The sequence below is a fragment of the Anomaloglossus baeobatrachus genome, chromosome 4 (genome assembly GCF_048569485.1).
Source record: "Anomaloglossus baeobatrachus isolate aAnoBae1 chromosome 4, aAnoBae1.hap1, whole genome shotgun sequence".
NCBI classification, from domain to species: Eukaryota; Metazoa; Chordata; class Amphibia; order Anura; family Aromobatidae; genus Anomaloglossus; species Anomaloglossus baeobatrachus.
Window position 1 is genome coordinate 585,644,092 of NC_134356.1, and position 27,889 is coordinate 585,671,980.

Consider the following 27,889-nt stretch of genomic DNA (forward strand, 5'->3'; position numbering starts at 1 on the left):
AAGGGAGGAAGCACGCCTGTACCCCATGCCCGTTGGTGTTGCTTGTTAGTCTGCGACATTGGCACCTTTTTCTACAGTTGTGAAGGAGAGAGACGTCAGTAAATTTCCAGGTGCTTTATTCTGCTTGGTTTCCAATAAAAACGGTCATATAAACATATGAACAGTTAAGACATAGTGCTCCATGGATAATGACTCAACAGCGACGCGTTTCGGCTACAGGAGTGTAGCCTTTGTCAAGTGACTTGACAAAGGCTACACTCCTGTAGCCGAAACGCGTCGCTGTTGTGTCATTATCCATGGAGCACTATGTCTTAACTGTTCATATGTTTATATGACCCTTTTTATTGGAAACCAAGCAGAATAAAGCACCTGGAAATTTACTGACGTCTCTCTCCTTCATGCGCTGGGCAGAACTCTTCCCTCTTCATTATACACAGGTAACAGCACCTGCAGCCCGAGCAGCAGAAGGAAATCTGAGCACATGGAATGGGTGAGCTGAAAGTTTCTCTTTTTTTTTTTCTACAGTTGGTCCCTTTTAGCTTGAAACTAAACCGGGTCCCGCTCACCCGTATGGCTAACAGAGTGAGCTTGCTCTCAGGGCTCTCGCTTGGGATTTTCTGGACTAGGCAGTGGGAAAGTCCTATCCCCCTCGTTGTGCTAGTAACCCGATTTTGGAGTGGGTGGAGAACAGAACTTGAAGGCTCCATCCTCGTCGGGTGAATTATCAGGACGCCTGAAGCTACTTCCTGGCCTAGGATCCACGTGCCCTTGCCCCTGCCCGATGATGGCACAAGGCCGCCGGCTGTCCTCCTTTACAGTCCGTGCCCCTTGTCATGATCCCCTGCGACCGGGGTCCAGCTCCTACCAGGTCCAGACCAACGTCTGCCACCTAATAAACGAGGAGCCCAGCACCTGACCTCTCCACTTGAGAGTCACCACTCAACTACTCCACTACTGACACTCCTGATCTCCCCTTACCAACCCCCCAAGTGGCCGGCCCTAATCCCTTCAGGCTGTCCACTGGTGTGTTTGGTGGGTAGGTGCAGAGTGTTCCTAGGGTTTTGATTAGCTTGTTCTTAGCAACACCAAAGGTCAGGGACCCGCAACCAAGGAGGAGGTGGATATCATGCAGAAGGGCAGATTGCACAATACCCTGTGACGACCTGATAGGCCAGGGTGTCACAATTGCATATGCTAAAGGGAGAGAACTAGTCTGGTAGTCCGACTCTGCCCTGTTCTAATTACATTTTTTTTTAAATCAGGCATCCCTGATTGACAACCTGCATTCACTCCCAGCTATGTTGGTTCTGATAATCAGGATTGTGGTGTAATTAGACAATCCTTAAGGTCCAGTCACACTAAGCAACTTACCAGCGATCCCAACAACGATAGGGATCGCTGGTAAGTTGCTAGGAGGTTGCTGGTGAGATGTCACACTGCAACGCTCCAGCGATCCCACCAGCAACCTGACCTGGCAGGGATCGCTGGAGCGTCGCTACACGAGTTGCTGGTGAGCTCACCAGCAACCAGTGACCAGCCCCCAGCGCCGCGTGGAAGATGCTGCGCTTGGTAACTAAGGTAAATATCGGGAAACCAACCCGATATTTACCTTGGTTACCAGCTCACGCAGCTACACGTGCAGGGAGCAGGGAGCAGCGCACACTGAGCGCTGGCTCCCTGCTCTCCTAGTACAGCACACATCAGGTTAATTACCCGATGTGTACTGCAGCTACATGTGCACAGAGCAGGGAGCAGCGCACACTGCTTAGCGCTGGCTCCCTGCTCTCCTAGTACAGCACACATGGGGTTAATTACCCGATGTGTGCTGCAGCTAAATGTGCACAGAGCAGGAGCCGGCACTGACAGTGAGAGCGGGGGAGGCTGGTAACAAAGGTAAATATCGGGTAACCAAGGACAGGGCTTCTTGGTTACCCGATGTTTACATTGGTTACCAGCCTCCGCAGAAGCCGGCTCCTGCTGCCTGCACATTTAGTTGTTGCTGTCTCGCTGTCACACACAGCGATCTGTGCTTCACAGCAGGACAGCAACAACTAAAAAATGGCCCAGGACATTCAGCAACAACCAACGACCTCACAGCAGGGGCCAGGTTGTTGCTGGATGTCACACACAGCAACATCGCTAGCAACGTCACAAAAGTTGTTCGTTAGCAGCGATGTTGCTAGCGATGTTGCTTAGTATGACGGGGCCTTTAGAAGAACTAGCTTAGTGAATAGATACCCAGCTGGACTAGTCCTGCCTTGTTACCGTATGCTTCAAGATTAAAGTTATTTTTTTCATACCCCGAAGCCTTAATAAGCCCAATAAAACCCTTATCAGACTAAAGAACCCCCTATGCATCGCTGTATTAGTTAGTCATTGAGGACAATCGGAGACCTGACAGATTCTCTTTAGAACCGCCGTATAAAAATACTTGTCATGATGAGTTCTCTCAATTTTCTTTTGCTGATGTTTAAAAATGCAAATTGCTATCTAATCGTTTCAATAAATGATGGACTCCATACAGTTTATGCACTGAATCCATGCATTGTGTGTGGTATATAAAGGACACGAAAGATACTGTCCTCATCCAACGACATTCACAACCTTCCTCCAAACAGAAAGATGGATGACTCCGAGCCAGGGCTGCAAGTTGTAGAGCCAGCCTTTATCTTGTATGTGGACACCAGCCTTGCTTGGCCTAAACCTGGTGTTTAGTAGTCACAGAGCTTCTTCCAAGCATATGTTCCCATAATCCCCTTATCTCCTGCTCATTATCACTGCTTTGAAATGTCCATCAGCAGCGGTGTGCTGGGGCTTCTCTTGCCAAATGTGTTTTCTTGCTTTGCACCTGGCTGGGGCTGTGTAGGCACAGGGATGATAAATGGAGCAGCTTCTCCAGTCTTCAAAGCAGTTTACAAGGCTCACTGAGCGCAGACGTGTGCATGCTAATGCCGGAGTCATTGTAATCCACATTTCAAGGCAAGTAACCACTTTGGTGCCATATAGATCGAAAATTGTGTCTACACTTACCTTTCTGAACATTATGGCGAAGCCCTCAATAGTTTTTTTTCACATTATAGCTATTCAGTGACCATAAATATGTTCATGACAGTCTTGAGAAGATGGGCTGAAGTCAGATGCTTGTGCCCCCTCATGAACCCGAGCGTCAGATGAGTGGTGTGCACTTCTGTGTGTATCTCGCCACAAATCCTACTCTAGTTCCTGCTGGAGTAAGATATAGAGCATAGCGAATGCTGCTACTCATCATGAACCAGTCCTGCCCCAGCTCTGACCAGTTCCTTGGAACTGGGTAAGAACGTCAAAGGGTGCCTAATGTTACCGTAGTGCAGCCGTCAGGTGCGGTGATAAGCGGTAATATCATGCGACTTTTAAATCTTCTTACATTAGAATATTGGCACAAACGCTTTGATGAATAAACGTCCCTGGACAAAGTGATGCAAAATAATGTTTTTTTTCTCACTGTATATTTTCTCATGTCACTATTGTAGTACCGCAGAGTTGGGTACTATGAAAGTGATTTATAGCCATTAACAGTAGTTTACATGAGGCATGCGGCGCACATGTGGCGCCCCTGAAGCTTCAGTCACCAGAGTACTGCATCTCACCAGAGGTGCGGTACTCATCCCAGGTAACAGGTAAGGAGAAGGTCGGTGCCAGTTCACAACATCCACAACCACACATAAGCCAGTTGCCCTCACTCCGGGACGGGGTTAGGGTAGAGTCATTTAGGAGGGTCAACAACTCAACATATCGTTTGGGGCCTCCCACCCACTAACCCTGGGGCTCAGGTTGGTGGGGTAACTGATCTGGGGATCAGGAGCCACAGACACACAAGAGAGTTTCGTCACCACCGGGAACCAAGTGAGACGCAGGAGAATACGGTTTCTGAGGGGAGAGCTAATAGCTCCCTCAGGACTGGCGCACATCTCAGGAGCCCTAGGCTGGTGGGAACTTCACGGCCCGCCAGTAGAATCCACCGGGCTGAGGATTTCAAGTATTCTTGCCTACAACAGTACCCGGGGCAAGCAGCATATAGAGCCAGGAGTCGTGAGTCGTGACCATAGGCGGCCCATCAACGGTCTTGTGCTGCCTGATAGACGTGAAGGGAACATAACCACCCTCAGGACTTGGGTCCGTATGTAGCTTCAAGTTGCAAGGACTCACACAACAGAGCACAGGGAGGAAGGACTCACAAAGTATCTCTCTGGTACCGGCCCCCGAACTATCCAAGATCGTCTGGAACCCATCACAGCGGAGTCTGGCAGTCCAACGGCAGGAGCAGCTCAATGAGTAAACACCTTAAACTGCAACCGCTGTGTTATCTGATCCTTCTCGCGCCCCGTGCTTCCCACACTGGGGTGGACCACTACTCCCAACATCCTCCCTGGCGCCTAGCTCTGCCTGTGGAGAGCTGCAACATCTGAGCTGCGTTACCATCCGCCCCAGCAGAGAGAGACCTTGTGCAGCGGCGGCTTCCCATCTGGCCGCATACCACAGGTGGCATCACGAAAGACAGCTACTCCCATCATCCCCATCATTTTGGTTGACACCACGGGATCTCGGAGCCAGGCCAGGCCACTGTGATAACCCAAACCTCCCCAAAAACCAGCCCGGTGACGAGTAACTCCCAAGACCCCGTGGGCGAGTTACACACTGTTACCTCAGGAGTTCCCCACAGGCCTGGTTACTGGGCAGAATAGCCTGGTGGGCGGAGTCTTAGTGCACTTACTGCCATTACCTCAGCATTTAGTCAGAGTACAGTTGGAGCTCAGCGAGTGCACACGCCAAAAGAATTGTGGGAGAACGCTAACCCCCCTCTCCAGCGAGCTGTATGGAAACAGACTGACCCAAAACCACAGGTAGGACCTCTTAGGATCTGCACCTCTTTAGGCAGATGGAATTTCCTGGTCTGCACAGCGCCTCAGCCTACTCGAAACTCAAAGCTGTGAACGCAGGAGGAGTGCAAGCCTGGAGATGGTCTCTTATAAAGAAGATGGGTGCACAGCAGAGTCTACTTTACACATGAAGGTCAAAGGGAGCAGGAACTCTGGGGCCTATGGGGGAACAACATCCCAGTGGGATAGAGGAACCAATCTGTGTGGTGTCAGCTTGGTCAACAAGATAGGCTCTGTTTGCATTTGCTGTTATCACATCTCATATGTGACTGTATCCTTGAAGCCATTTGCTGTTTGTCTGTGGAGCTGTAACACCTGAGTGTGTTATCACCATCATGGATGTGTACCGTCTTGAAAGCTGAAAAAGTTAAAAAGGTCAGCATAATTGTATTATTGGGATGCGGAAGTGAGTGGGTGAGAGCGCAACCAGTTAGCATTATCTCCCGGAGTTAGTGGGTGGAAGTGCAGCCAGTGGGCCTGATCTCCTGGAGTTAGTGGGCGGGAGCGCAGCCAGTGGGCCTGATCTCCTGGAGTTAGTGGGTGGGAGCGCAGCCAGTGGGCCTGATCTCCTGGAGTTAGTGGGCGGGAGCGCAGCCAGTGGGTGTGATCTCCTAGAGTAGTGGGTGTGAGCACAGCCAGTAGGTGTGATCTCCTGGAGTTAGTGGGCGGGAGCGCAGCCAGTGGGTGTGATCTCCTGGAGTTAGTGGGCGGGAGCGCAGCCATTGGCGTGATCTCCTGGAGTTTGTGGGTGGGAGAGAAGCCATGTAGTGTGAGTGATCGCTCGGACTCAGTGGGCGAGAGCAAAGTCAGGGGGTATGACCACCCAGAGTTAATGGACAGGAGTGAATCCATGAGGCTTGAGTGATCGCCCAGAGTTAATGGATGGGAGTGCATCTGACGGGTGTGATCGAGTAACTGGAGTTAGTGAGAGCAATGGAAGAATCATACATGTGGCTGGGAAGTTGTGTATATTAGAGGCAGGCTTCTGGGGGTAAGAGCCCCAGGTGAGAGGGTACAGGGGATGAAGCATAATTAAAGCAGTATACTTGTGGCTTAGTTGGTGGGCATGGCCTGGCATATTTTTTCTTTACAGTATATAGAACAACACTATGTTGTGTAAAAATGATATTCTGTTATGCAACCCATAATAAGCTTTAACTGCTAACTGATCTCCTGCCCAATAACTCTGGACACTCATGCCCACTGACTGCTTTCATGCCCACGTGGTCAAACCCACTCACTTCCGGTCCCGGTTATAACAAGTATGCCAAAAAGTCCACCTGCTTTACTGTTGAACATGCCTCCTGACTCTCTTATTTTTCCTGCACCAACAACAAGGGGCACACCATTGACCACCTAGCTGACAGCGAAAACAGGAACCCTGATGGAAACCCCCACACACCCACGGCCACATGCTTTTCATGGTCACCAGAGCGACAGGACATGGACACGACCACCAAAACCCATGACACATGTTGGAGGACCTGACCCATGCCCCTCGTTCTGCGTACATTGTGCTCCGTGTATTACACTATATCGGGAGGAAAGATTAGGAATGACTCCTTTATATAACTGTTGCTTATCTGAGTTCGTCATGATGTTATAATGTTATCAGTGCTATTTCATATGACTGAAGCTAAATCTATTCATTAAATTATCACAATTTCAATACATTATCGCAACATACTAGGAAAACCTTCAATAGGCTGCAACTCACATCACAAGCACTAGGTGGCCACATATAGACACGTACAACGTAAATGTATCGCCCCTGAACCCATCAGGAGCTACAAGGTACTGCATTCTGTCAAAGATGCAGGGCTTACCCCCCAGGAACCTGGAAGACCAGTGCCGGTAACACCAAAACATACTATAATCCCAGTTTTCTCCATCCCTAACGACTGGTGACAGACTAGAGTTGGACCCAATGGATGGCCACCCAGGGGTGGTGCCAATCCAGTCCCCTAGATGACAACCAGGTTGGAGGGTACAGACAGTCAGTGAGTCAGTAAGTGAGAGAGAGAGGAGACGGACATAACCGCACTGACGGGAGTGTGTGACGGTGACCTGAGGGCTTAGGCGTATGGTTGCCGGTGGAGTACGATGGAGTACTCCCGGAACCATAGCACCGACGGGGTACAGAGCTCTAGGTCAGGCAAACGCTCCAGGCAGACCTGATAAAATCTGCATAGTGAGGGGACCATCCAGGACCTCACTGACCGTAAAGTCCGGGGGCACCAGCAGTAACGGGAGAACCAGGGACCGGAACAGAACACTGACCCTACAGGGTTCAAACTGCCGCCGTACGGACTAAAGACTGAGAGACAACTAGGAGGGGACCCCCAGATGCTCCAAGCCATGGGGACCCACCAACTTGAGAAAGGTGCAGGGGAAAAAAGCCACTGGGTCACTAAACCGGCAATGGGACTAAGGGAACCAGCGGTGAGCACCAGCCTTCCTCCAGGTACCAGTTATCAAGCTGCCATGAGTTAAGAACCCAGTTACACTGCAATCCCGTGTGTGGCCTACCTTCTTTCCGCACCTAACTCCATCACCTACCCCCCTGGGTCCCCGGCCCTACTTGCAGAGGGCCCAACATCCAGGCTGCCACTAACATCAGCCGCAGAGGTGGTAAACTGAGCAGCGGCGCACCATAACAGCAACCCACAAGTGGCGTCACAATACAAACTTTGTAAATACTCCCCTATACATAACCCCCTTCAAGTGACCCCCAGGGTCACGGAACTGGGCAACTGGCACCCAGTGAACTGTCCCAGTAAATATACGGCCCAGGACAGAGTACCCCATAGCCCTGGGGTAATACATAAACATCTCCAAACAGAGTACAAAAAAAAAAAAATCATGTTTTTTTTTTCTTTTCAATTGGTCATCTATCCAGTGCCTCTCATATCAGGTTATGTTGACCCGAGAGGAAAAGTATGGATACATAGATACATAATGTAGGTATACTAAAAGTGAGTTAATCATGGTGTCACAATATTATCAGTGGCATTTTAGAAGATTGAAGCAAAACACATTCTCTACTCTAACATATCCCTGCCAAGCTAACTTGTCGTGCGCTCAGAAAAGGGAGATACTTGACCAATTCAGCTCGGCTTCATTTTTGTAGATCTATTTATTGCCTTTACAATGACATTCTTGATTGGCCTCCATTAGCTTGTCTAATTGTCATTTTTTGGCCTTTGCTTTGGAATAAACAAAGGTTATAAGTAGAGAAATGAATTAGTGACCCTCAGAGATGTCAGTCTAGCCCCTTTTGTCACACTCCTTACCCATCGCTAAGTGCTCCGCATGCAGTTGTTTCTCCTCTATAAAATTATCCACTCAGAAGGGACAGATTTAACCTGAATGTCTCGCCCCCAGCAATTTTAAAATCCATTTCCAGGCTGAGCGTCTCATTGCGCTCGATACATCTGAAAATGGACATTTATCTATATGCGAGTGTTCAGAACTGAATCACGTTATATTAGCAGGAAATTAGACTTAAAGTAAAGAGTTGGAAGGACCACCCTGAAAGTCTGGGGCAAAGTAATACAAATGATGGAAGCTATATTTTCTGTCATTATGCCTTAGACAGCTATAACTATTACAAGACCCCATAGATGGATGTGGCCCCCAATGCAATCATTAATTTTAATAGTCATTTTCAATTAATTAGTAACAATTTTTAGAGAATATTCACATCAGTGGAACATGCAGAAATCCATGCTCACGTTGCAAAAACATCCCATACAATTGCATAGAATGGATTTTTTCGGTTGCAAAAACAAATGCTGCCATGTTCGTTTATTCCCTTAGTGGGAGAATGTTTTACAAGGGAATCATGATGTAAAGAGAATATTCAGAAGATATTCTTATCAGCGCTCAATGTATCTATGCACCTGGTATGAAACCTCAAGAAAAAAACAAGGTCACAGAATGTTCTAGAAAGCAGGCAGTGGCGTAACTTCAACCTCATGGGAGAAATGCATTAGCTCCAACATGGCCCCCGACTACTATGGGACTTTAATAGTATAGGTCTTCTCATATTAGACAAAGGGTCTTTGTGGGCCCCCGGTCTCCAGAACCTGTGCGCTCTTAACTAAAGGGTGCTTTACACACTGGGACATCGCTAGCGATCTCGCTAGTGTGGCGCCCTGGACAAGCCAGGGGCCACAGAGCACAACACCCACACACCCCACACTCCCAGCAGGCAAACCAAAGCCAGAACACAAAACCCTTGTTGCCTTCCTCCAGGGGCTGATGATCACACCAGGGGGTGGGCCAGGCGGTTGGTCCCGCCCACTGAGGAGTTTTCCAGTCCTGGAGGCGGGAAAACCAGGCAGATGAGTTTGAGAGGTGAAAGTGAGCAGAAGGAAGGAGTAGTTGAGCAGCCTGAAGTTGGTCCGGGTGTGTGGACTGGACAGATCAGCAAGGTTGGCAGACAGTGGTGACCGTCTGCAGGAGTGGCCGATTGGAGTCTACCGTAAGGACCGTGGACGGGCCGTGGCCCGGCGGTACCGGACCGGTACACAAAGAGAAGTCAGCACCATCTGGCAGGGGCTTTTCGGACCCCGGCAAGGCTAGGAATCGCCATGAATTTGCCAAATCCGTTAGTGAAGTGGACCTCCTGGGTTTCCAAACAGTCAAGTCCCGACAGAAGGCAACCGTCCAACCGAGTGAGAGAGACACCGCCACTGCCAAGGCAACCATTTCTCAGGGCCAGCGCCTGCGGGCAAAAGGGGCTCCTCCGGCCCATATCCAAGCCGGGGAGCGGCTTACCGGTGGGAACCCATTGGAACCGTACAGACATCTTAGGTGCAGGGAAAGGCAGTTGCCACCAACCCGCTGGGAGCAACAACACCGCAGCCGTCTGTGGGACCCGTCCATCCAGCCGTGTGTTTTACCGAGAACTGTGTCTTCATCATTGGGCTGAGTGAGTACCACAGTGCCGTGCAGCAAAGCGCTGCCCCCGCGACCCTGCACCTCACCAGGCCCCGTAACCTGCCTGTCATCCATCCCTACCCCATCACCGGGCCCCGGGACAACCAACCCCCTACACATGGAGGGGAGAACTAACAACAAAGCTGCTCCCAGTCACCGCTCCCGGGATCCCCGTCTAGAGCAGCGGTGGTGTCACCAAAATCACCACAACCGTGGGTGGCGTCACGGACAATATCCAAAACCAAAACCCCCACAACCAATCAGCCCCCTTTTCACTCACGGGCGAGGAACGCCGCTCGAGTCCCCGGGATCCGGCCCACCGCTCGAGCCACCACCGAGCAGCAGCAGCAGCCGCAGCGGCAGCCGGACCCGAGCAGTGGGAGAGCGCAGCGTCCCCTCCTCCGCCCGTGACAACTTGGCGTCACGAACAGGATCCTACCGCTCTGCCATCTGGTAGAGGTGCGCCTTGTTACCGCCGGAGGTGTCCGGCCGGAAAATTTGAAAAGCCGCCATCTTGGGCGCGAAACGTTCCCGCTCGAGCGACTCCTCGAGTAGTGGAGGCGCAAAGGCCTAAACCCCGCCCCGATAGAGGAGGAACCGAAAAGAGACTAAGGGGGACGAAATGGTGGCTGGTCGCATGTGAGCGCGGCTATAAAAGCAGGGACGCCAGGACCCTGCGGCCATCTTGTTCCTGGAAGAGGCCGCCAGCAAGATGTACATGCCGTCCCGAAGCACCGTAGCCCCCGCGCCTGGAACAGCTGCGTGGGTGGAGATCCGGACCGCGCAGCTCTATCAGAGGCTGCAGGTCAAGATGCAGCTCCTCTTGGAGGAGTGGCAGACCGACATGACGGAGGTCATAGCGACCGTGCGGAGACGCGAGGAGGAAGTTGCGGAAGGGAGGGTGAGTTACCCACGCCCCGGTACCCCTAGTGGGCCGGTCATCGTAGCTGCAGGACCCGGTCTAAGCCCTCTCGCCCTACTGCCTCCCTCGCCATCCATCCCGGCTGCCGTGACCCCGCCACTAGGCCCGCTACCACCGCAACCGGTAGCGATACCCAGCATGTCCACCCCGGCGGACCGACCTGTAGCCGGAGCCCGGAGCCGACCGGAGGTGCTACCTTGGAAAGCCCCGAAACCCGAACCGGAGGCATCCCCCGAGAGATTCCCCGAGCCGGAGCCGATAGCCCGCTCCGTGCCGAAGGCCCAGCGGAAGAAAACCCCTGTGCCCATCCCCTACACCTCGGCTGAGGTTGCGCCGGGTTGCCGCTGCAAGGCGGCGCCCAAGGCCAAGTCACCGCGGGACCTTCCGCCCAGATCACCAGCAGTGGGCAGTGTTCAACAGGTCTCGCGGGGCCCGACCCGTGCGCCGGAGCTCGCAGCAGCACCGTACTGGGATAGGGAGCCGGTACCGTTGGGCCCAGAAATCGAGGAGAGGGAAAGGAAGAAGGCGGAGTTGGTGGCCAGTGCAATCCGGGAGAAAGAGAGCCTGAGACAAGCGACCTTCCGTGTCCGGTGCCCACTGTATGAAGGGCAGGTGAGGCGGTTTGATGTCCGCCGGGGCTTTGGCTTCATATATGAACCAGGCCTGGAGGCCGAAGTATTCATAGCCCAGCGCGATGTTAATGCCCACCAGCCGGAGGAGCACCCAGGCCGTAACCTGATGCCGGGCGACCTGGTGCAGTACACCCGGCACTGTGGGGAGAGGGGGTGGTTTGCGCTGGATGCCAAGCTGAGGGGCAGCCAAGAGGCCTGAGTGTCCACCGCGTCCCCTCCCCCAGCAGACACCGAAGAGTCGGAGTAAAGGGCAGCGGAATGCCGTTGTCACCGTCCCCGCTGGGACCACAGTGTGTGTTTTAAAGTTTGAAAGTTTGAAAATGATAAGTAAATGATACCGTGAAAAAGTCACCTGATTTGCAACCTTGATTTGGAACCGGTCGTAGCCGGCAGCTGGTCCCCGTTGGGACCCCCTTCACCACTTTACATAAGAAACTACTTATGTACAAGCCCGAGAACTTGCAGGGCAACCACAAACTTAGTGGCATGTAAATAAAAATGTTTGTTGTGGCTTCCACCGTTACCCCCTCCGGAGAGGTAGATTGGAGGAAGGGCCCGCAGTGGAGTAGGCTGGGGCCCAGCCACCACCGGAACCGGTGGCAATCCTCTGGGGGTTACAGGGGTTCCCCATGGACGTGGGTCCCCTGAAAAGGACAGAACCCGCTCGGGCAACTTGTGCAGGACTGGGGTCAAGGGGTGCTGCCTGTTTGCTTAGGGGCAGCATCAGGGCCAGGTTGCTTGGGTGGGAGAGAGTGGAAGCCGTAACCGTTTACAACCGTTAGTAACGTTTAAGTAAGAGTACCTCCCGATGTGGGAAGATGTTATTATAATTGTATGTCTGTTACCGTTTTTATCTTTTATATTTTTCAGTTGGTGAAAATAAAACCGGTGATGGATGGACAGCCCGCGGACGGTCTGCATTTAACTAAGGGGGAATGTGGCGCCCTGGACAAGCCAGGGGCCACAGAGCACAACACCCACACACCCCACACTCCCAGCAGGCAAACCAAAGCCAGAACACAAAACCCTTGTTGCCTTCCTCCAGGGGCTGATGATCACACCAGGGGGTGGGTCAGGCGGTTGGTCCCACCCACCAAGGAGTTCACAGTCCTGGAGGCAGGAAAACCAGGCAGATGAGTTTGAGAGGTGAAAGTGAGCAGAAGGAAGGAGTAGTTGAGCAGCCTGAAGTTGGTCCGGGTGTGTGGCCCGGACAGATCAGCAAGGTTGGCAGACGGTGGTGACCGTCTGCAGGAGTGGCCGATTGGAGTCTACCGTAAGGACCGTGGACGGGCGGTGGCCTGGCGGTACCGGACCGGTACACAAAGAGAAGTCAGCACCATCTGGCAGGGGCTTTTCGGACCCCGGCAAGGCTAGGAGTCGCCATGAATTTGCCAAATCCGTTAGTGAAGGGGACCTCCTGGGTTTCCAAACAGTCAAGTCCCGACAGAAGGCAACCGTCCAACCGAGTGAGAGAGACACCGCCACCGCCAAGGCAACCGTTTCTCAGGGCCAGCGCCTGCGGGCAAAAGGGGCTCCTCCGGCCCATATCCAAGCCGGGAAGCGGGTTACCGGTGGGAACCCATTGGAACCGTACAGACATCTTAGGTGCAGGGAAAGGCAGTTGCCACCAACCCGCTGGGAGCAACAACACCGCAGCCGTCTGTGGGACCCATCCATCCAGCCGTGTGTTTTACCGAGAACTGTGTCTTCATCATTGGGCTGAGTGAGTACCACAGTGCCGTGCGGCACAGCGCTGCCCCTGCGACCCTGCACCTCACCAGGCCCCGTAACCTGCCTGTCATCCATCCCTAGCCTATCACCGGGCCCCGGGAAAACCAACCCCCTACCCACGGAGGGGAGAACTAACAACAAAGCTGCTCCCAGTCACCGCTCCCGGGATCCCCGTCTAGAGCAGCGGTGGTGTCACCAAAATCACCACAACCATGGGTGGCATCACGGACAATATCCATAATCAAAACCCCCACAACCAATCAGCCCCCTTTTCACTCACGGGCGAGGAGCGCCGCTCGAGTCCCCGGGATCCGGCCCACCGCTCGAGCCACCACCGAGCAGCAGCAGCCGCAGCAGCAGCGGCAGCCGGACCCGAGCAGTGGGAGAGCGCAGCGTCCCCTCCTCCGCCCGCGACACTAGCGTTCGCATCCGCCCCCATCGTTTGTGCGTCACGGTCAAATTGCTGCTTGTGGCAGACAAAATTGGTATTGCGCATCACACATACTTACCTTTCTAACGACGTCGCTGTGGGCGGCGAACAACCTCTTTTTTAAGGGGGAGGTTCGTGCGCCGTCACAGCGACGTCACACAGTGGCCCACCAAAAGAAGCGGAGGGGCGGAGACCAGCCACTTAACGATACACCCACCTCGTTGCCGGAGGACGCAGGTACGTAGTTGTTCGTCATTCCCGGGGTGTCACACGTAGCGATGTGTGCTGCCTCAGGAACGACGAACAACCTCCGTCCAGCACTGGCAACGACATTTGCGAAATGAGCGACGTGTCAACGATCAAAGATAAGGTGAGTATTTTTGATCGTTAGCTGTCACTCGCAGGTGTCACATGCAACGACGTCGCTAACGAGACCGGATGTGCGTCACAAATTCCGTGACCCCAACGATATCTCATTAGCGATGTCGTTGCGTGTGAAGCGGCCTTTACACTCTTTGAAATGACACCTCTAGCCGAGTACTGTGCGTCTCTGCAGGGAACAAAGCTAAGTAGCAGTTAAGGTTCTGTTTTGCACATCTTTTTCTGTTTTACCTTGGAATGGAGCAATGGAATTGATGTGGATGATGGATCAGCTACATAATGGATGCAAATGAGACCAGAAGGACCTGATTGACTAGAATATAGTCTGCAGGGTTTTTGTTATGGCGACCATCATTTATTAAAAAAAAAAAAGTTAATTATGGCAAAATGACAGACACCATAATGGAAAGCAGGTGCCCCTGTTATAATCAATGGGCTCCTTCTGGTGCCATTTGCATCTGGTATGGAATGGTTCTTTTATATGAATTTGGTTTCTCTGTTCTGGAATTGGAACAAACAAACAACTACAAAATTCAAGAGTGAACAGAGCGAGGTTTTTGAAGGGAATAACCAACAAAAAGTACTGTGTTTCCCCGAAAATAAGACACTCATATTTTTTGCCCCGAAAAATAAACTAGGGCTTATTTTCAGAAAAGTTTACTCAAAAAAGGCTGACCCCCCTAGGGGAATTATACTATCATACTTTTCAGACCCCGGACATCTGTGTGGCTCCCAGGTTTTAAGAGCGCACTCCCTGCAGGTCCATGTCTTCTGCGCTGTGGTCCTCCCCTGCTTCCGGCTAATTGGCACTCACACACACATCAGGCACACACACATACACACACAAACACATCCGGTGATACCATACCCGCAGACAGGGTGACCTGTGACACTGTGAACATGAGGACCTGTGGTGGAGCGCATTAAGGTCCTGCAATGGAACACATTCATGTGTTCCACCGCAGGAACTTCCATTCCACAGCGTCCCAGGAGCAGTAAGGTATTACCAGATGTATGTGTGAGTGTATGTGAGAATGTGTGTGTGCACTCCTCAGAAACTCGGTCTGATAAGAATGATTGTAGGGTCTGTCTTTTTTTCTTTTGGGGGTGTGTGCTCTCTATAATGAAGTGTCCAGCAGTTTTCTTTATCTTTTTTAGCTGCATGGGCACTTCATTATTGAACCTCAATTAGGGCTTATTTTCTGGGTTCATATTTAAGCCTTACTCTGAAAAGGTTGAAAATTCCTTCTAGGGTTTATTTCCGGGGTAGGGCTTATTTTCAGGGAAACATGGTTGTACCCTTAGATGCAGAAACAAAGGGTCCAATTCATTCTTACATATGCACCTTTTTCTTTTCCAGTTTTTTGTATTTTGTGGCTTTTTGGTTTGCTCTATTTAAGCCTTTTTTAAATATTAGTCTGTATTTTTTAGTTTGCCACTTTGGGCGGAGGTGAGGGTCTCCAGATATTTTCACTTGATTCATCATTTGCAACTTTTCGAAAAGGGGTAAAATTTGTCACAAATCTACTCTCCCCTCTACCTCAAGCCGACATTGAGGTCCTGCGTAGGCGCACTTTGATCTGCCCTGAGCAGGGCAGATCAAAGTATTGTAGTGCGCCTGCGCGGAACCTCAATGTCGGCTTGTGTGTATGATGTAGAACGCGTCATCCACACTAGCTTCAGAAGAAGGAGGACAAAGATGGCCAAAAGAGGAGGCGCAGAGCCAGAGAACGGAGACGCCTATCTGACCAGTCTGCTCCGCACTGACTGTTAAGTGAGTATTATAAACATCCGGTGACAGGTTCTCTTTAAACAGTTTTTAATCAAAACTGCAGCAAGCAGCCCAATACATGATACATAACTGAAATCAGGATCTCTGCCATTACATCATGAAACTGCCCTCTCAGCCAATTTTGGGTTGCAGCAGGGACCTTTTTCAGCTGATAATTGGTATATTTTTGAAGTGTTGAGATGGATGGAGGAAGTAAAGACCAGTATGGACTGGGAAAGCCCAACATCCTTTGTCCTTTTTCACCAGCAGCTCCTCATTAATTTAATGAATGAGTGGTAAAGATGGGAAGCTGGCGTCACATCTCTCCTGAGTCCCCGCCACCCCAGGCTGTGCTCCGGACAGGAAGTGATGCCGACAACACGTGATGGAAATGACGTCACACCTACCAGGAACCTATACATTCTAGCACCTACCTTTTGCACTGCGCATGGCAACCTCTTTAGCGCATGCGCAGTACAATCTTATGGAAAAATTGTTAAAAATCATGGACGGTGCTTTTTTTTGCCAAATGCTATGGATGGCAGAGAACTGTTAAAAAGTCCTAAAGTTTAGTCTCTGTCTCTATTTTTCCTTAGATCTTCCTTTCCTTAATACGCTATCTATAAAGTGAATTCTGTTATTATGCTGGATTAGCCATGCTGAATTTCGTCTTTATAGGCTACTTTACCTGAAGGTTGAATGATAATTCTATGGGGGTTTTTTTTTATATATATATTATTGGTGCCATTATTATTTAATGCTCCAGAATGCTGAAGGGAGTGTGTAAATTTTGTAGACATAACCCTTTGTGTGTTTTCTTATCTGTAATCTGTGGAGAAGGGTGAAGAAGGATGTAGATGAAAAGGCTTGATATAGTTTATGAATGTTCTTTGATGATTTTAGTCACACAATTGCTAAGCAACTCCACGTCTAAAGGCAAAGTAAAATAGCAAGAGCGTGGTAAAATAGAATGATGAGGAATTAAACTCTGCGAGGAAGGACCGAGGACGAGTCATTGTATCGTAATGAATGCGCTCCTCTCCTTATAGATCCTTACCGCCCTAAGTTCACCATTAGCAAAGTTGACTTTTCTGGTTAGCTGAACTGTGCAGAAGTTAATATGAAAAGCTTCTAATTTAAAGAATATTAAATGATTGAATTCTGCCAATATCAGGCTGAATTGCTTATTTTTTATTTCTTTGTATCTTTTATAAATAGGCTGCAGATATTCAATTGCTATAAAGTTTGCAGCAAATCAAGGTCATTTATCATGACCTTAAAAGAAGTCTTAAAGTTTTGTCATGAGAATATGTATAAAGGAATCTGGAGACATAATTGTTGGCCAAGCGATCTTCCATCTGACAGCCATCTTAAAGAGCGCTTGCCCGCTGTCCTAGCCTCCTAAACCGCCACCATTTATGTGTAGCAAAGATTTCCTGCATTCTAACAAATGTTTTTATTTGGCTTATTGATTGCTGAATATATATAAGGTCCAAGGGAGCCTGTCATGTACAAAATTGCTATTAACCTGCTGATGTGAGGTTATTCTGTAAGCTAAAGGGGTTTCTCTCAAATACCTTGTGTTGCCAATAGTGCCTGTTTCTCAACATAATATTGGCCAGTAATGAGGGGTGAACCACCTCTTAGCATTCTGACGGCCACGAAACTGAGAGCCCCACTGCCGGGAAGAAATTATCTTTATTCCTCCCTGCATCCTTGGGTTTTCATTAGTTGTAGAGCGTGGTGCAAGCAGAAGGGGGTTACTTTGCCCTACTGATATATCCAAACAAAGAATATTTTGCTGCACACTCTTTAGTTTGCATTTTCTAAAGTTATTTTTATCATTATTCAATGCAGGTGCATATCCGTGAGAGCGTGCGGTGTTGTGAATACCATCAGAGATGGTGCTGTTCCCAGGAGTGTTTCTGGGCTCCCTCTGGTGGCTAGTGCTGGTATTGAGTCTGATTCTGCATCTGTCGCTCAGACAGGTGTGGTAGATGATTGCTGTTTCAGGAAGCCTATGGAGTCCAGCCTGGGAGGATATAGGAAGGCAGTCTCTGTGTAACCTTTTCCGGTGATAATTGTTTCTGCTCCATGTGAAGAAGTCCTGAAGTTTTGTCCTCCAGCCTTTAGGCTTTTTTGCCTTTCCCTGTAGGTCCAGTTTTTGCTTTTTTTCTGCTCCTTTTTGGACTCTCCAGGAATTATTTCTTCTGCGGTTTTTCATTCCTTTGCATAAGTTTTGTATTCATGTCATCCTGAGTCTGCAGCTATGGCTGATAAGTATTTTTGTTTTTTCTTCCTGAGATTTAATTAGTTCTCATGCATATTTCTGTCCTTTTGTTTGCGGTTTATGGGAACTGTGCAATTTCAGTGGTTTTTCCTTCTGAGGTTTTTTTTTTTTTCTCTCTTAGTCTGGGCTTGGTTAAAGGCTGAATTTGCACTAAAGGGCGTTTCTGCTTAATCTAAGTCTTTTCCTAAGGCCGGCTTCACACTTGCGATTAACTCTCACGGGTGCAATGCGAGAAAAAAACGGATGTCACACGGACGGCACACACACCATCCTAGTGACATCCGTTTTTTTCAATAGATTTCTAGCAAGTAGCAGAGAATAATGTAAATGCTCCTGTACATAACAGTGCATGAGTAGCAGCTGCTGAGGGTAAAAACTGATTGCACACTGACAGCATAAAGACAGCACACTGATGAAATATGAACTAAAATCGTCCGACTTTCTGGCATGAGAATTGGACCGATTTTACACTCGCAAGTGTGATTCCAGCGTAAATCTGTGTTTGAGAATATTTCCTTTTGTTTCTTGCATGTGAATAAGAGCTCTTCCTGCACTATTTTTGGAGGACGATTTATTCCCAGCAAGAAAGGGAGTTTTGCTCCCTGTCAGATCTTGAGTTTGTATTTTTGTATCTCATGTTTTTTTGTAGTAAAGATCTTTTCTATTATATTTGCATTTTCTATTTAAATGTATTTGCACAAGAGTTCTTATATTGTGGGAGGAAAGATCGTGTGATCTTTTAAGGGAATTTTTTATTATCAGGTGTTGGTGTTTTTCAGGGTTTTTACTGGCTGCAACCAGCAATCTATCCTATACTTTTGTATCTAGCTAGCAGGGCCTCACTTTGCTTAATTCTATATCTACCTGTGTTGTTTTTTCTTACATCAATGTCATTATATGTTGGGGGCTTTTGACTTTCCTTTGGGGCTGCTCTGAGGCAAGTCAGGATTCCTCATTTCATCTTTGAGGTTAGTTAGTTCTCCGGTGGTAACGAGGCATCTAGGTTTGTTAAGAATGCTCCACCGCTACTTCTAGTTGTGTTGTGTAGTCAGTGGATTGCAGCCCGCTAAGTTTCCAACTACTCTTGTGCATTATCTTCTAGCATTTTATATGGGATTTTTGCAAGATCTTTTGCGGTCTCCTGACCATAACAGTGTGGATTATATACAGAGGATGATATAATCGAGATTTTACGTTTCGACCTTAACCGTAACGACCTTGTGTTAAGGTAGAAATGTCAAAAGTCGGTCACATCATCCTCTGTATATAATCCGCAACCTCTCCATTGATCTATATGTGCATCTGTATTGAGTTAAAAAATAATAAAAATGCCTTTATGAAACACAAACCAAGGAGTGTGCAGCAACATTTTCTTTCCTTGGGCTTTCAGTCACAGGGGCATGGCCGGTGCGGCTTCAGTCACCACTCTGTGCATAGTTAGCAGCGGCTGTACCCATGCCCCACAGCAATGACTGACTGGGGGTTAAAGGGAATCTGTCTTGTAAGAAAACGCTATTAACCTGCAGATATGGGGTCAATCTACAGGTTAATAGTGTGTTGATGCGTTGAGCCCACCCCGCTGAGAGCCCCGCTGTCGGGAGGAAGTGAACTTTATTCCTTCCTGCAGACTCAGGCTCTTAGTCATAGGACAGCGACCAGCATAGTTTCAGTCACTGCTCAGTGCATAGTGGGAGGTGGTTATAAGATCACTGGCAGCCGGCTGAGCTTTGCGTCCGTACAGAGCCGGCTGTCAGTCAGGGTTGGGGCGCAGTTACAGCCGCCACTCTCTGTATACTAAACAGTATCTGAAGCCGCGCCAGTTCCACCTTTATGACTGGAAAACCAAGTCTGCAGGAAGGAATAAAGTTAGTTTCCTCCCGGCAGCGGGACTCTGATTGTGGCATGAGAACGCTATTAACCCGTGGATTAACCCCATATCTGCAGGATAATAGTGTTTTTTCTTATTACAGATTCCCTTTAACTGATTAGTTTTATGAGCAGCAAATTACATTTACCCTTATAAAATGGCATTACCATATCTTCTATCAGAAATAGTTTCCATGTAAGAACTTGAAATCTTCCACATCCTGACTGGTGATTGAGTGAAGTCAGTCATGTTAACATGCTGATGAACACATGGACAGCTGATATTTTTCATTACGTTTTTTTCACCCAATCTTATGGTTTGCACCAAACATTCCCTTATTCCATTTTTGTTGTTTTTTTTGTTGTTTCTTATTTTAATAGGGCAGAAGTTAATATGACAGGTGCTAACTTTCTGACGTGGAAGGAAACTTTCCTGCCTCGTTAATCACCGCTGTCAAAAGGATGTTCCCTCGTCAATCCTGCAGACGGCTGAACAATGCTTGGACGTCAGATTTTGTTTAATTGAATTTATTTTCAGGCAGCTTGGTGACACATTCCCGGTTACTCATATGATGGAGATTGTTAACTATAAGAAACTACCACACAGCAAGGTGTATTCTAGAGTCGCATTCATCCTTCAGGTTACTTCACTTTTACGCTATAAATCACAGGAACAATGCGTCGCTGTTTTCTTCTATAATTGAATACATATCACGTAACTACACGCTTGTATCACAAAAAGCTCGGTGAAAGGATTTGACATCTGTATATAAAATATGGTTCTATATTCTTTTACTTTCACATGTATTTTTATGCTACAATAGTGCTTTAAAGTGAACCTGTAGGGTCCAATATGCATCTAGAACCATGAGCAGTTCTGGGTGCATATTTCTAATCCCTGTATCTAGTAGCATACATAAAGAGATCTTTAGAAAAAGTATTTCTAAAAATCCTTTATGATATGCTAATGAGCGCAGGGACTAGTCGAAAGGGCGTTATTTTCCCCTGACTAGTCTGCCCTCTTAGCATGTTAGCACTCCTACAGGGGTGTGCCAACATGCTATTCAATTCTCATTACCCAGCATCATTGGCATGGACGTGTTGTACCTGTGTTCGTTGTCACGCATCAGACACCAGGCTTATGGTCAGTGCGCATGATCAGAGTGTCTGGTACTTCCTGTCATGCGCACTAGACCTCTCTGAAGCCAGGACACGTACACCTGGCTTCATAGTGCGCATGATCGGAAGCGCCAGTGTCGCGGGCGGGGAGGAGGGTGTCGGCACACTACGCTCACCCCTTCTGCTCGGGTCCGGCAGCTGCTCAGTGGTGGCTCGAGCTGTGGGCCGGATCCCGGGGTTTCTCGAGCGACACTCCTCGCCCGTGAGTGAAAGGGGTTTTGTGGTTGGGTGTGGGGGATTGTTATAGTTCGTGACGCCACCCACGGTTGTGGTGATTTCACCACCGCTGCTCAATTCGGGGGTCCCGGGGATGGTGATGCGGAGCAGCCAGGTGTTGTGTTGTCCCTCCGTGGGTAGGGGCTGGTGATCCCGGGGCCCGGTGGTGGAGAAGGAGGTGCGGGGCCTGGTGGGCGCAGGGACGCGGGGGCAGCGCTGTGCCTTGCGGCACTGTGGTACTCACTCAGCCTGAGACATGGACACAGTTTGTACGGTAAACCAAACGGCTGGTAGGACGGTCCCACAGACGGCTGCACCTGCACTCCCGGTAGGTGACGGTGATGTCCCTCTTCCTTGCACCTATGTTTGACTTGTGGTAGCGGTGGATTCCCTCCGGTTACCCGCTCCCTGACTGCAATCTGGGCCGGAGGAGCTCTACACTTTGCCCGCAGGCGCTGGCCCTGAGAAACTGGTGCCGTGGCGGTGGCGGTGTCTCTCTGCTTCAGGTTGGGCTGTTGCCTTCAATCGGGACTTGGTTGTTGGGGGTTCTACGTCCCCTTCACTGACGGATTCGGCAAATTTGGCGACTCCTAGCCTTGCTGGGGTCCGAGAGGCCCCTGCCCTGGTGCTGACTGTCCTTCGGAACACTGCTCCAGACCACCGGGCACACAGCCAACGGGGTCCTTCCAGGAACTTCCAAACGGTCCCCCTCCAGACAGTCACCGCCGTCGCTGACCTTGCTGATCTGGCCCTCCACAAAGCTGGACCCTTCAGGCTTTCTTTCTTTACTGTCACTTCCCTTGTTCTCCTCCTTTACCACTTCTCTACTTTCACTGCTTGTTTACTCTCTCTTTAGCTCCTCACACTTGCCCTGCCTGGGCTTATCTGCCTGGTATCTCCCGCCTCCAGAGCTGTGATCTCCTTGGTGGGCGGAGCCAACCGCCTGGCCCACCCCCTGGTGTGAATCATCAGCCTCTGGAGGAAGGCAACAAGGATTTCTGGTTAGCATTGATGTGCCTACCTGGAGTGTGGGGTGTGGTGGTGTGCGACCTGTGTCCCCTGGCTTGCCCAGGGCGACACACCAGGACTCCTGATCATTCGCACTGAGCCTAAACCTGGCATCTGAGGCAGTGACAACGGATACAGGTACATGCATCACCACTGATGATACCGGGCAATGGCAATTGAAGAGCATGTTAGCACGCCAACTGTGGGCATGATAACATGCTAAGAGTGCGGACTAATTGGTGGAAATAATGCCATTACGACTAGTCTCTGCGCTCATTAGCATATCATAAAGGATTTAGAAATACTTTTTCTAAAGATCTCTTTATGTATGCTACTAGAAAATGGGACAGTTAGGCAGGGATTAGAAATATGCACCCAGAACTGCTCGTAGTTGTGGGTGCATATTGGACCTGACAGGGTCCCTTTCAGTTATTAATAATGTTACATTCTATAGCAAGAGGTTTCTTAGAAAGAGCTTCACGTTCTTACCAGAGCCTTCATCAACACTTTCATCAAACCAGTGGTCATTCTGGTGAACCCATTCTCCATTACACTTGAAGAAGATCTGGATGGCTGGCAAGGCTCGGCAGCGGAGGATGATCGGATTGCTTTTGATAATGTAGGCATCTTCAGGTTCCATCTGGAAATAAGGAAGAGTACCAGGGGCAGAAGGAGCAGAGTCTGGTGCAGCTTCTCCATTGTTGTTTCCTGGCAAAAAAATAACATTTTGACGATATTATAAAATGTATTAATTTAATTTCTAAAGTGTAACTGCGTCAACTCAACCTACATCCCAAAAAGTTTTATTCTATCATTTTACATACAAGAGCCCAAAAATGTCACTATATCTTGACTAGAAATTGTGAATCTCCCAAATTTCGTTTCAGACAAATTTTCCTGAATTACCAGGCAGATTTGATTTTGGCTCAAATAAAATTCAGTCCAAAATTAAATTATGCAGATGCTTAATATTTTCAGAGGTATCCACAAAATATAATAAACAGAGGGCTAGGAAGGGAATAAATAATAATGAAAGATTATACTCCCTTGCCCTAGTCCAGCTTATCATCTATTCTGCTGCCACAACTACCCACTCAGTCCTCTGCTCGCCTTCGATCAGTCTTCAAATTAATTTTCTGTCTGAAACTTTCTGCACTGACTAGACCACACTTGCTAATGTTGGGGACATCACACATCAATGTCTTGCATTGCCCCATGGGGCTCAAAGGAACAGCCCGGACTGATGCCCTGAAGGGGCTCAAGGGAGGGCAGCATGACTGAGGAGGGATGCTAGGCCTTAGTGGTAGTTTAGGGGTTAATTTGTGGAGTGGTTTTGTGTGTGAAAATTATAGGGTGGAGCTATAGGGTTTGGGGCACATCAATTGGTTAAAGGGTGGTGTTAACCCAGTGAAGGAACGGGTTACCCCTTGTGGTGCAATTGATTGATAACATGAGTCCTTGCTGGGTTGAGTCTCAGCAGGACATGGGTTGGGCAACATTCGGCTAGATGCCCTCGAGCCGCTGTGGTGCAGGTGGTGGAGCTGATGTTGTAATCAAACGGTTTGGTACCTTCATTTACCCCTTATCCTTTAGGGTGTTTTTCATTGAGTATTTAAAATGTTATTTATGTTTTGATTTTTTTGTTGTTGTTTAATAAAAGGGGCTGCTGTGGCCATTTATATCCAACGTCACACTGTCTTTGTGTTTATTTTAGGTAAGAACTCGGGAAATGGGTGGGGGTGGTCGGTTGGAGTCATGAACATTGTCAACATCAATGACATAGAGTGCGTCCTAGGTGATGTCATTAGGTCTGGTCAACATTGGATGATCCGGTCCAAAGGCCAATCCAAGCTTAGAAAAATATATGATATAAGGTGGCAGGGCATGTGAGAGGTGTACATAAGTCAAATGAGTATAATCTTTTAATATTTATTAACCTCATTCGCAGCTCTGCAAAGAATCCAGAACATTTCAGTCAACTGGCATTCTTTTTGCTAGATTCATGCCAAACGAATTTTAAAAATTTGGCATTCCGGTGAATGCAACATTTTTGTGAAATCCTTTTAAAAGTCAATTACCTATCAATCAATTCACTCATCCTGTCCCATATAGGCTCGAGTATATGGGCGTGATCTTAGGGATTTTATCATTTAAACAGATAATGTGACTAAAATACCCAATTAGTGACCAGGAGTAAGGGCCGTCAATAAGTAGCCATAACAGAGAGAGGCCATCGTAAACATATGAGACTGGATGACCCAGCATGTTCATGTGGAAAATGGATAACCCAATGAATACTAATGGAGCTGTGTAATTCATCATGTCTCCTGAGGAGGCACTGCTGGGCTACGAAACAGCTGAACTCTGGGGATCCTGCAGCCACACACTCTGTGGAAGATGTATTGTTGAAATACCCTTCTAATAAAACAGATTGTGTAAAGAATAAACCTTGTAAATTGTCTTATATCTGTTTAATACCATGTTTCCCTGAAAATAAGACCTAACCAGAAAATAAGCCCTAGCAGAATTTTTATGCCCTTTTGGAGTATGCTTAAAAGATAAGCCCTACTCAGAAAATAAGTGATCACATTCCAGCAAGAACACCACACAGACAAAATAGGAATGAAGCATAGTATCAAAGCAGAAAAAACAACAAGAAAGTGGAAACAATAAGCGGAAGCACAAGACCACTTATCTGAGAGGAGTTCTTGTAATGACCAGGGCTGGTTTCAGAATGTCCTTAACACACAGGATATCCATTGAGCACCGACAAGTAACAGGAAGAAACTGCTCTGCTATATAGTCCAATCAGAAATAATTAAAGACGACCAAAAAGCCCAATTGCTGAAAAGGTGATACTTTATTGAAAGGGTAGGTGATAAGCGGCAAAAGTAAAAGAGGAGCACAACCGCACACCGGATATGATTGGATGATGCCCCCTTCTTAACCTGAGCACTTTCAACACCACAGCACCCCCCCCCCAACGAAGGCTTTTCCTGCCGAAACGGCCGTCGGGTGGACGCCGTCCCCAGGTTGTTTCCCGGATCCCCCACTCCCCGATTCAGCCCTTAATTAGGTTTTGTTCTATAGGCTTCATATTTGAAATCATGGTCTAGGTATCTATAGCTAGTGAGTCACATTATACCAGATATGACATTTTAGTCATTATTTAAAGTATTTTTTTCGATATATGTGATTCACTGGCTTCTACATTTTGTTATAGATAATATATATAGAATCAGCCACTATATCCACATACCTGACATCTATAGATGTTTAGCCTCTATACTATGTATATGGTTTTTCCATTCATTATTCTATACTGTGTATATGGCTATTTATGTTCTGTTGTGATTTGTTAGTGATTGAATTTTCTTTCACTTAGCCGGGATCCTCCTGGTGGTTGTGCTCCTCTTGTACTTGTGCCACTTATCACCTACCCATTCAATAAAGTATCACCTTTTCAGCAAGTGGGCTTTTTGGTCGTCTTTTTTTGTTTGTTGTTGTGTATTCCTGCGACTAGTCCTAGTCCTTCCAGTATTTATCACATCATGATTTTTCTTTATACTTTACATACGATATTTTGGTAGATATGGATTGGTTGAAAGTTTTGCTTAAATCCAATCAGAAATGCCTGATTGCCAGTCCTCCACAGTTGTGTAGCTTTCATTCCACAAATCAACTGCACCACCAGCACTGACCACAAGAGGGAGCCCCAAACTGGAAAACGTATTCACAACACCCGGGCATGACAGCATGTATTTTTATGCAGCTGTCAAATAAGATCAGGAGAGCCACTGGCCAATTTGAGGATTGCGATGTGATTGTCTAGTGAGGAATATAACAGTATGACTGAATCACTGATACTGGTACAGAGGTGTGGGCAGGAGAAGAAGTGAATATTCATTTTGTACTAACAGCTGGCGCACAATTATAAATTTCTCGGGGCTTACAGCAACAGAATGGTACAACATAAAGCAATATAAAAATATAATACATCCCCATCAGTGCCAAAAATAATATAAGACCCTGCCTTATTTTCGGAGAAACATGGTAGCTCCTATTATTCTAGTATCGGGTTCCTGTATTTAAAATTGAATGGTCATCATATGTTTGTTAGATAAAAGACACAAACAGGTAAGGGATGGCAGCTTTTACTGTACAAAAAATATATTGACTCTATATAATAAAGAATGTTACAGAAAGCAAATATACTGCAGCTTATTGTTCCTTTGAATGCACACCACATGTCTCATGTTATCCTAATACCCAGACCATACTGATAGATGCCTTATTAAGATACACATCAGGCAATCTCTTGCCCAGGGAGAGATTTTTATATTTATTTTAACCTGGGAGATTAGAAATATACATCACTGGGTCCAGATGCACATTCTTTCATTTAGCTAACGGAAGTGTCAAGGAAGCCTAATTACACGATTACACCCAAATATAAATCTGGGTCATAAGAGAAGCATAATGGGAAGATAAGAAGACTAATGACCACGTGTGACTGGCAGGCAATCAGCGATGTACTATCACTATATTGATTTGTTATTGTGCTCTGTCCCTGTACATAACAACAAAGCACCTTATTGGGAGACAGGATATAAATCTGTACATGGATTTCCAAGTGTGTCCATAGTAATATTCTGATAAAGACGTTTTCTTTTTTGTCTTTTTTGTCCTGAAAGTGTATCTGACTATGACAGAAAAGCGACAATTTGAGGGTTTGTGCAGATTAGGTTCAGCACCAAAAAAACTACACCTTGTGGCATAAAAACACACCAAAAACTGCATGCATGTTTTGGTGCTTTTTTTGCCATACGTGTTTTTTAGTGAAATCATTGCCTGGAACGGCTGAAAACTGCAGGAATAAAATGCACCAACAACTGACATGCTGCTTCTTTTTTCTGCACCCAAAACTGCAAAGAAAAAAGAAGCAACGTGCGCACGGCACTTCCTAATTCTCATTGACTTTGCTGGCATAAGGATAGACATGCACATTTGGGCAGCAAGTAGCACGAAAACTGCAGAAAATCTGCAACAAAATGTCCGTTTGGGCACCTAGCCTTAAGGGGGTTTTACACGCAACAACATCGCTAACGAGATGCCGTTGGGGTCCCGGAATTCGTGACGCACATCTGGCCTCGTTAGCAACGTTGTTGCGTGTGACACGTACGAACGACCGCTAACGATCAAAATTACTCACCTAATCGTGATCGTTGACATGTCGTTATAATCCCAAATATCGTTGCTGTTGCAGGATGCAGGTTGCTCGTTGTTCCTGAGGCAGCACACATCGCTACGTGTGACACCGCAGGAACGAGGAACACCGTACCTGTGTCCTCCGGCAACGAGGTGGGCATGTCTTTCTTTTGGCTGCTCTCCGGCCCTCTGCTTCTATTGGACGGCTGCCGTGTGACATCGCTGTGACGTTGTACGAACCACCCCCTTAGAAAAGAGGCGGTTCGCCGGCAACAGCTACGTCGCTAGGCAGGTAAGTATGTGTGACGGGGACTAACGATATTGTGCGCCACGGGCAGCGATTTGCCCGTGATGCACAACCCGACGGGGGTGGGTGCGATCGGCAGCGACATCGC

At 48.1% G+C, this 27,889-nt stretch overlaps 1 protein-coding gene across 3 annotated transcripts in view; it reads right to left on the minus strand.

The window, feature by feature from the left end:
- The window catches only part of UNC5D (unc-5 netrin receptor D), a 952,147-nt gene that overhangs the window by 628,226 nt on the left and 296,032 nt on the right, over positions 1-27,889 (minus strand). For all 3 annotated transcript variants that reach the window (XM_075346117.1, XM_075346118.1, XM_075346116.1), the window contains exon 2: positions 22,776-22,994. In XM_075346117.1, coding sequence (XP_075202232.1) covers positions 22,776-22,994 — 219 coding nt within the window. The remainder of the gene's footprint in view (positions 1-22,775; positions 22,995-27,889) is intronic.